A 10087-nucleotide genomic window follows, 5' to 3' on the forward strand; every position below is an offset into this window, starting at 1 on the left:
TGTTTTTGTCAGTGATCTTATATCAATGTGGATGTAGGCGAAAGCCTGTCCACTTCTCTAAAGAGAATAGATAAATCATAAAAATATATTCTCTTTAAGGGATCTGGTTGTGCATCACTTCAATCTGTCAATCTTTACTTTCTGAGTTTCAATTATAATTTGGTTGACTAACTTTACATGTATTTTATGTTTTATTATGATATTTAAATCAAGGCACTATATATGCCTCTTACCATACAAAATCATCACAATTTTCCCACTGGTAGAGAAAATGAACTCCATCAGTATGTAAATATTGTATTCTCCTTAGAGAAATGGACAGGGATAGAAACTGAAGTATATCCAAAGTGAACCAGAAGTATGCCAGACCCAGTCAGCAGAAAAAATAGGGGATGGAAGTAGAGGATAATGTCAATAATAACAGTACAACTAGGACAATGCGGAAACCAAATTGGTGGTCAGCTGTTCCATACATTTATGGACGATGTCCACTCGAAACCACTAGCTACACAGGTGAATGTTAATAAGAACAAAAGGTATTAGAAAAAAAAGCAGGTCTGCAAGTGTAAGTTGCAGAAAAAGTAATTGTAATAATGATATATTTCCCCAAAATATTTCAAGTAGACTTTCATTTTCACTTTTAGGTGGCTCCAGACAAAAACGAGGAGTATAAAAATGAGGTTCTGTCCCGATTTTTTTACTGTGGAGAATCAGGGGAGGGAACTCCAAAAGCTCGAGCTGTCATGGTGGACATGGAGCCAAAGGTAATAATACTGTACACTTTTTAGTAATTTCTAGCTTTAATTTTCTTCACAGAAGTATTAACCCATTAAACAATAAACATTTGAGGATGACTGTACTTAAGTGAAATTCATAAAAGGTTAACATATAACTTTTTTCATAGAGATTTTTTAAAAACTATTATTAATAATGATAATAAGCCAAAAACCTGAAAAATGAAATTAAAAAAATTGAATAATCATAGTTCATCCTGTTTTTCAGGCTAGACTTAAAATATTGCAAGAGATATTTTATTTGCCAATATGAATTCTAGGTGATAGCTCAAACATATCAAGATGCCAAGCGTTCAGGGAGATGGAGTTACTCTGAGAAACAGAACTATTGCCAGCAGAGGGGGTCAGGAAACAACTGGGCCCACGGCTACTGCATCCACGGCCCAGCGTGTCAGAGCACAGTCATGGAACTAGTCCGGCGCGAAGCGGAAAAATGTGACAATCTGGGGGGATTCCTGTCCCTCATGAGTCTGGCAGGGGGCACAGGCTCAGGGGTGGGGGCATATGTGACTCGTTGTTTGAGAGATGAATTTCCTCATGCATTTATAATGAACCAAGTAGTGTGGCCTTATAAGACCGGAGAGGTCATTGTGCAGAATTATAATGCTCTTTTGACATTGTCACGATTATATCACACGGTGGATGCCATTGTTGTCATGGAAAATGACCATCTCCATAAGATATGTCAGCAACTTCTGAACATTAAGAAGATCTCATTCAAAGACATTAACAAAGTCATCTGCCATAAATTAGCCACTATGCTGCAACCCTGTCCACTTAACAAGTTCACTGGGGATATTTGTTCCAATTCCATAGGTATTATCTTGTTTTGTTTTTTTTTGAAGAAAAATTTTGTACTCGGATTTCTTTTTTTATGCATAATGTTATATTATATTAATTTCAGAAGTGATCTTCTGTACTTTAACTGTGAAGTGAAGTGATGATTGTCTAGGTGTATTAAAAAAATTGCTTTGCCTTAATTAGAGCATGAAAGAGAGGTTTTCTTTATATTTTGTGATGCTCTCAATATTTATATTATGTGATTAAGGTGAAATGCTGGAACACTTGGTGCCACATCCAGACTACAAACTCCTGACCATTAAGAACATTCCTCAGATGTCTGCGGCGGCCCAGGAGTTCAGCACCTACCAATGGCACGGGCTGCTCAAACACCTCCGACAAATGCTCATTTCTGATGCTCCAATGGAAGAGGGTTAGTTATTTTAATAAACAATTGAGATTTACTTCAAATTAATTCATGTTCTTGCCACAATGTGAAGAATTATGTGTACAGTTGTACTTCGGTTCAGTATCAATATTAGACATTCATTGGTGTATGTTGAGGTGAGTCCGTGAGTCCATGATCTCAACTGTAGAGCTTGAGTTTCAACATTATTATCTTGTACACTTGGATAGCTAAACTTTTTCAGTTATTCATTCAGATCGCAAGATAAATGTAGTGATACTATATTGTGACAAGGGGCACAACTCTGGCATACATATAAAAAATTTAATACATGTACCTGTATGTATTCTTCAATTATATCCATTCTACTCAGAATGTATAAACTAATGCAGTCAATTATAGATTTTATAAGAATTCTACATCAGTTTTTAATTAATTTTATAGGTATTGATTGGCAAGTCAAAGTTAGTTCCCGAGGATCTCAACACAACACTTCTCTCGCTAACCTTCTGTTACTGAGGGGCAAGGAATCAGCGTCCGCAGAAACCACACCGTTCTCTGACCCCGCCCTGTATGTTCCGTGGGTACCACCAGATGCCACCCTGATGACAGGTATACAGCCGAGAGCTTTTAACCACTACGAGAAATCAGCATCTCTAATTTCTAACAGTAAGTCACCGGTGGGGGAGATGAACTTTATGGTGGGGAAAGCCTGGGATATGTTCTCTGCCAGAGCTTATGTGCACCAGTACAATGAACATGGACTTACTGAGGACGATTTTCTGGACGGGTTTGCAACCTTAGAACAAGTAATATCAAATTACAAATGTTTGTAAGATGGACAAAATACAATTGTGGAACCTGAATGAATTTAGCATTTTTGTATTATTTCTCACTTGTTTATTTTGCTTAGTCTATGGAATTTTAATATAATACCTAAAAACAACATGAAAACATTAATTTTTAAAGTTTTTTCTTTTCATGAAATCTTATTGGTTAAATTTACCTCATGCCTCTATGTAAATTACAGTTGAACTTTGGTATTTTGAAGAACCATATTTTGAAAAGCATGGATATGTAAAAGTGAGTTTTAAGACTGAACAGTATTTTATCCTCAGTATCTCAAAACAAGATTTCTTGAAGTTTTCTCTCTATCCAGTTCCAGATTGAAATACTTTTAACTATCAGCAGTACCAGAAAGAAAGATCCAAGTTTTGGTAGAAATAATGTAAAAAAAAAACCCTGTAAGATATGTTAACATTAGACTGAAAGCAATTGAAACTTGGGACAATGCTTATATGATGTGTAATATTGCACTACAACCTTATTAAGAATGCTTGCCTGTATGTGCCATATTCAGGAGGACCTGACACAGTGAGGCTTATGGTAGGAAATGCTTGCCTAAATGAGCTTTGTCCTTTGGCTCCTGATACATGAAAGCTGGGGACATGGAATGCTTGCCCATATAAGCTCTATCCACCAGCTCTTTTTGCATGAGAGTTAGGGACATGGAATATGGGTTATGTCTTCTATCACCTGAAGCATGATGACAGGGAGTGAGGGGAGGGGATGCGGAGGAATATTAGAACTATGTCCACTATTACCTGACTGGGGGAGGGGGGGGGGCAAGGAATTCTTGTATATATGAGTTCTCAGCATCTGTCCTCTAGCACTCAATACAGAAAGTCTGAGGGCAAAGATGGCTTATTTGACCTATGTTCACTATCCCCTGGCCTAGGGACCATAAAACTTAGACAAGCTCACTTTTGATCTCAGTCTCACTTTCTGTTGGAGTGAGAGACTAAGATCAAAAGTGAGCTCGTCTAAGTTTTATGGTCACCAGGCCTGATGCATAATGCTAATTAAGCAAGGGGTTCTGGCTTTATAAGCTATATGCTCTTGCTTCATTTAAAGAAGCAGAATTATCCAAACTGAGCAAATTTATGCTACCATTATAGTGCAAAAAATGTTTGCTCAGATTATGATTAACTTTGAAATAAGAAGTTGATATTTTATAGACACTTAATTAATAATACATAATAAAGAGTACCAGTAGTTTACAATACCTTAAAGTCATATATGGCATATTTTTGATAAGTTCAGACTAACTAGAATAAAAAAGATCTTCTATATGTTTTGTTACTCTATAAAAAGATAGGACTTTCCTGTAAATTACACAATTTAGGTCAATCGCGTTTCATAGATTTTGAACAATAACAGTTACCAATTTTTTTTGGACTTGGCATTAAATATCAGTCACTTGAACTATAGAAACATGGGGATATTTAAGTTCCAAGTTGGTGAAAATTTGATCTGAATGCAAATAAACAAATATCATGTAAATCTACACTTAATCTATAGTATTTTAATGTTTTTTTAGCTCAGATACGCCATATTACATAGCTTTTAAATTTTATTGATTTTTTCCTTACATCTCTCAGAACCCATGTTCCAGCATTACAACTTTTAAATTGATGTAAAATATAATGTTAATAAGTTTCATTCTTAATTTTTATTCAAATTTTAGTTACTGCACAGCAGTAACATATAAAACAAAAATGTAACATTAAAAATAAAATACAGGTTCACTGGTATTGATAAATGTTGAACAAGATCTATGTCTCTGATAAAAAAAATAAATCAAGTTCATGCCCATTTCTGCATTGAAAGAAGAAATGTTTGATATAATTATTGTTTGAATAGCTAAAATGAGGTGATAAAAATTTCACATTTAGACTGGTTTGATTGCCATCCAAGGAGTGGAATAGGAATATGAGAAAAGCCTAGTAATCAAGGGCCATAAAAGTATGCGGAAGTCAATAAAACGAAATATCACCATCCTATAAAATGTCAACATTATGCGAAATAATGTTTGATATGAGACCAGATAATATTATGATGGCTTCGTGTTTGGGTATCAATAGCAACTAATCCACAGTTGTGTAGATTTGTTTCATAGCAGTCTATTGCCTGGTCAGAATTTCCTTCGTAAAGTCGCAGAGGTTTGAGAGTTTTCTGTCGAATCTGAGCCGGCAACATTCCGTATATGTACATGTCATCTGACCAGTAAGGGGTCATATGGGGGGCGGCATGGTAAAGGGAGATAAGCATGTCACGAGTCATTATCACAGCTTTTCCTACACAGTGAATAATGGTAGGAGCCAGTTTCATCCTTTTTAGTTTTTCATAATCCATGAATTTTATCCTTTCTTTGATGAATTTACACATTAATAGATTTTTGGTACAGGAATATTTTGGTTTGTATTCTCGTAAAATTTCGAACATATTGAGAATCACAGTGTCCTGAATGCGGATGATCATTTTGGCCTTGAGGCAGTATTCAGCCGTCCATCTCAAGGCCATCAGAGCTTTCTGTGGGAGATTGTTTGGGGCCTCTGAGAACCTTCCTTGTAAAATGTCACCATATTGTGCTGCCTCTTTTTCAATGGCTTTTTGAATTTTTTTAGAGGTGGAACGGCCCACAATGAAGAGAATTCTAAAATTTCCGAGTTTCTGGTACTGAGGTAAATTTACATTTCCCCATGTGGCACGAGTGACTTTCCTCCTAAGAAAATGATTAGGTTCTGTATTGATTAGAATAAGAAAATCCAATGAATGTTCTTCAAAACACAATCCAGGGTTTTGAATACTGAAGGGGTTTTGTGCCCTCAAGGAATAGGAGTGGTTCCGGTTCTTTGGGTCGTTATGGAGATAAAAATGATTGACATATATGTTATCCTCACTGTCATTGCACACTGACTTTGGAAACTCAGGTTCTTCCGAGAATTCATTTTGATTTCCTCTGGAGCTGAAAAGACTCCAGACAAAAATCAAACTAACAAGCAGACCAAGTAATTTCCATCGGAAATTTGTTAATCTCATTTTCCTTTCACTGACTCAGAAAGCATTAAATTTGATATTTCGCAAAACACTGATGGATTTTATGTCATCAGAAATATTTTTCTCTGAAGATTATTTTCTGTTTAGAATTCCTGGATCGTTGGTCTTTTTCATTTTGACCTGTGGTAATAAGGCCATATTTTATACACCTCTGTGGTCCACTTCAAATCCCTAGAAAGAGAAAATGTCAAGCATTCATCAGTTTAGGTTTATCTGTACCTGTAAATGACTTCCAACCAGGACCATGTTAGAGCGACCAGGACATTTAAATGCAAACTCCAGTGATACTACATTGTTTCAATAGTGTCAGGCAACATGAAGTCATAACAATGAATTTTCGTGGAAAGACAGTTCAAATTTCATTTTAAAAACATCCTGACATCTCATGACATTAATTTCAGATTTCACTTGGCCACAAAAACATCTGTTTACAAAATCTTTATGTCGGAAAATAAAATAAAAATTATCAATATTTCACCGTTAATTCTATTGATCAAATAAAGAGCAAGCTGTGAACCACTGGTCTTTAAGTGTTATAATTCTTATGTATTGCAGGATAATTACAATATGCTAATTTTGGTACCACTGCTAGGCAGTACAACAGCTTAATTTTCTCAGGTGTGGGTCAGTACAGTTGATTTTTGCCAGGTACATGCAATACGTGCATTAAATTTTTGTCCACAGGTGATAAAATGTGACAAATTACAGAACAACTCGTAAAATCAGGCATGACTAGCCAATAAAGACACACATTGTCACAGGTGAAACTTTTTACCTCTACAGCCCTGAAGACTCGTATACAATGTACATTATATTCTACGTAACTATAAGAGAAGATAAATGCATGCTGTTCGTAGGAGAAAAAAAGGTGCAAAAAATGAATATTTACATGTTAATTAATGTTTAGGTACTGTACAATTTGAAATAACTGTCTATGTCAGAATTTTAATTAAATTAATTTCTTTAAAAAATAATTGTTTCATTGAAAAGAAACCGAAATGAAGAATTAACTAGACAGCGATTAAGCCTAAAGCTTATATATTCAAGTACATTAAGTTTGCATGCAAATTACATTAAGCTGAATGCTTAAGTGCAAAAAATGTATATAAAGTGCACACTGTACTTAAAATTTTCTACATCTTTACAATGTGCGGGCATTTTTAAATTCATAAAATAATTAAAAATTTAGAAATTTGATTAAATTATATGCACCAGTATTTTATAATCTGTTAGTTAATTAGGTCCAAGAAATTATAAGCTTAAAATTTTCAAAGAAATTAAATTAATGTAAAAAACTACCTTGGGCTAACTCCATTCAGCTCAAGCTTTACTGCAGCAAAGTCTTTGAAGAGCATTAAACTTTCAACATCTTTCAGCGTACACTATACGTATTAACAAAACTTAAACACCTGTTTATACCAGGTAGAAAAAAATCTTGATCATTAAATCCTACATTACGTATATAATCGTACTAATTCCACTTGACACCAGGTCGCAGTGAGTAACAACAGTGAAATGCTTGTCCTTTTAACTGGCAGGTATTTTAACAATTCTATAGGACTTATCTCCGCATGATGAGACAATCGAATGGTCAGTTATTTCATCTGTCAATCAGTTTGTGTGTTAGGGACACTGGGTTAAGCACATCTTCACCAAAAAACCCTGACAATCAATAAATGTGGTTCAACACAGGGTCTCAAAAATGCCATAATGAATATAGATTTGTACTAACCCTGACCAGAAATATAAAAGTTATCTCTCATACTGTCCATAATTTAGTGTGGAGAGAAGGAAAATTGCTTCGTTTACCACAAACATAGTGGATAATATATTATTTCCATAAAAAATCTGTTTTGCAGCTGTTGTATTACAAGATTATGCAATATATGCATAGTGTTTTAGTAAAAAACTTATAAATTAGTTATTCATTTTAATAATTTCCATAAAAATGTTTTAAAAAAGTGATATTGACTAATCTTGAAAGTGACAGACTAGGCTAGGGATTTGTTATACTGGAGACATTTATAAATAAATAATGCGAGAGACAGAATTGTGCGAGTCATCCAAATAAAAATTCAATACAAAACAGACAACATTTCCCACTTATAGCATGATTAGTGTACATAACTGATGAGCTTCAAAGACAAGATGTGTTGAATTTGTGAAACACTGATGCCCCAATATGGTAGCTCATGGCAAAGTATTTTCTCTGAAATGCAACTCAAAATAGTATCCAAAGAAATGTTTTGTCACAAGGAAAACACCAATGAAATTTGAATGCCATAGTAACAACCATTCAAATGTTATGGTCAAGGTTAGAGTTTTTCAAAAGTAGGTCAACTTCCAAGGTCAACGTCAAAATTAATGGTGTCAAAGGAAATTAAAGGTCTTGTCTTAAGGTATATGCATATGAAATATGAAACCCCTAACACTAAATATGCCCTTCAGGGTATATAGTTTTGTCCTGTCCATATATAGTTTTGTCCACATATAACCTTGCCCATAACTTTTGCTTGGTTGAAGTTATGATGTGATTTCCTTATGATAAGACCTTTTTTTGGATTCCAAGATATTTGATGCCTTTGACCTTGGAGCTTGACACATTTTTGTGAAAAATTACAGAACTTTAATCTTGGCCATTTTTTTTTTTTTAACTTTTGAACAGTTGGTGCTAGGGCTGTCATATTTCCCATGTGAAATTGATGTGACAAGGCCTTCTTGATCTTGACCTTAGAGTTTGGTCCACTTTTTCATGAAACTGTAACCTTTAATAAATTTTAAATATTTACTTGTGACAAGTCCTTTCTTTACATACCCACAATTTTGACCTTTTGACTTTGACATAATTTTGAAAACTTTTACATTAGACAAAACTTTTGACCAGTTGGTGCTAATGCTTTTATAATTCACTGGTATATTTCTTGTGACAAGACCTTCCTCTGGATACCATACAGTTTGTTCATGTAGGTCAAGGTTAAAGTGTCAACAATTTTCAAACATCCACAGTTATACGACTATGTAATGATAGGGTTACGTGCAAAACAAGGCAGGCAAAGTGATAAATTCGATTTAGATATATAATGAGTAAACAAAACAAATCTATATTATTTAGTTTCATGTATGAGTTTTATTTCTCCACTGAAAGACAACAAGGGTAAAGTGACTTGGTGAAGTTACATGATGTAATTAATGACAAGAAAATGAACTGTTTATTTTAAAGCATAAACTTTAGTTATTTTACAAGAAACAAAATTCATAAAATCATGTGATAAATCTTAAGGATTAAACTAATTTTGATACTGAAACAAAATACTGAGGTAAAAAAATGCACTGAGATATACCGGTATATATTGAAATTAAACATTTTTATAACATAGTTTTTAAAATTGAAGTCCAATTTATATTACAATAAAAAAAAAAAGAGAGATGTGTGTGAAACACTTATGCCCCCTCCCCCTGGACATACATGCATGTGCATGTGAAGAAAATGAATTGAAACTGCAAATAATTGGAGTTTTTCTAAGTCCAAGGGGCATAATTTTGTCAAAAATGCTCAATTGTATCCAAAAGCAGAATTTGAAATAGATATTAGTAATATAAATCTGTATACCAAATTTCCTTTCAGTAGGTGCAACCTCTGCAAAGAAAATGAACAGAAAACTGCAAATAATTGGAATTTTTTTTGAAGTTCAAGGGGCATAACTCTATTAAAATTGCTTGATCATACCCAAAACAGAAGTTGATCTTGATATTTTTAAAGACAAATCTGTAATACTAAATTTCATTTCAGTATGTCCAAACTCTGCAAAGAAAAATGAAAGGAAACTTGATGGACTGATAGACCAACCAACCGACAGACAGAAGCCAGCAAAATATATATGCCCTTCCTTCTTCAAAGGGGGCATAATAAGTAAAATGTCTCTCTTGAAAACAAAATGATAGAAATCAAAGAGTAAAATTATTTAAACATCAGTATACATTTAAGTACCAGCTGTCTTTAAATCTCCAATATAACAGAATACAAACATGATCAGGCAAAAAAAAAAAAAACGCAGTGAATCATGTGAATATTGGTCCATCAAGAGCATGAAAATTATGTCCTGAATATATGATCTACACATACATTATTCATTTACAAAACATTTTTTTTTTATCTTACTAGTCCATAATCTGTTTTACCAGTTCTACTATTATATCCTTTGAATTA

At 33.9% G+C, this 10087-nt stretch overlaps 2 protein-coding genes across 2 annotated transcripts; one reads left to right on the top strand and one right to left on the bottom strand.

The window, feature by feature from the left end:
- The first annotated feature begins 343 nt into the window (after positions 1-343).
- LOC134252385 (tubulin delta chain-like) lies at positions 344-2846 on the top strand. The gene is made up of 5 exons (XM_062734857.1): positions 344-513; positions 645-764; positions 1055-1610; positions 1843-2007; positions 2425-2846. The coding sequence occupies exons 1-5, from the start codon at positions 409-411 to the stop codon at positions 2814-2816; spliced, it is 1338 nt and encodes a 445-aa protein (XP_062590841.1). The 5' UTR covers positions 344-408; the 3' UTR covers positions 2817-2846.
- A 1666-nt stretch (positions 2847-4512) lies between these two features.
- Positions 4513-7697, bottom strand: LOC134252352 (UDP-GalNAc:beta-1,3-N-acetylgalactosaminyltransferase 1-like). The gene is made up of 2 exons (XM_062734796.1): positions 7180-7697; positions 4513-6051 (listed from the first exon to the last, which is right to left on the bottom strand). The coding sequence occupies exon 2, from the start codon at positions 5860-5862 to the stop codon at positions 4837-4839; it is 1026 nt and encodes a 341-aa protein (XP_062590780.1). The 5' UTR covers positions 5863-6051; positions 7180-7697; the 3' UTR covers positions 4513-4836.
- Positions 7698-10087: the final 2390 nt, after the last annotated feature.

The sequence above is a fragment of the Saccostrea cucullata genome, unplaced genomic scaffold (assembly GCF_032062105.1).
Source record: "Saccostrea cucullata isolate Sc308-1 unplaced genomic scaffold, CSIRO_AGI_Scuc_v1 ctg69, whole genome shotgun sequence".
NCBI classification, from domain to species: Eukaryota; Metazoa; Mollusca; class Bivalvia; order Ostreida; family Ostreidae; genus Saccostrea; species Saccostrea cuccullata.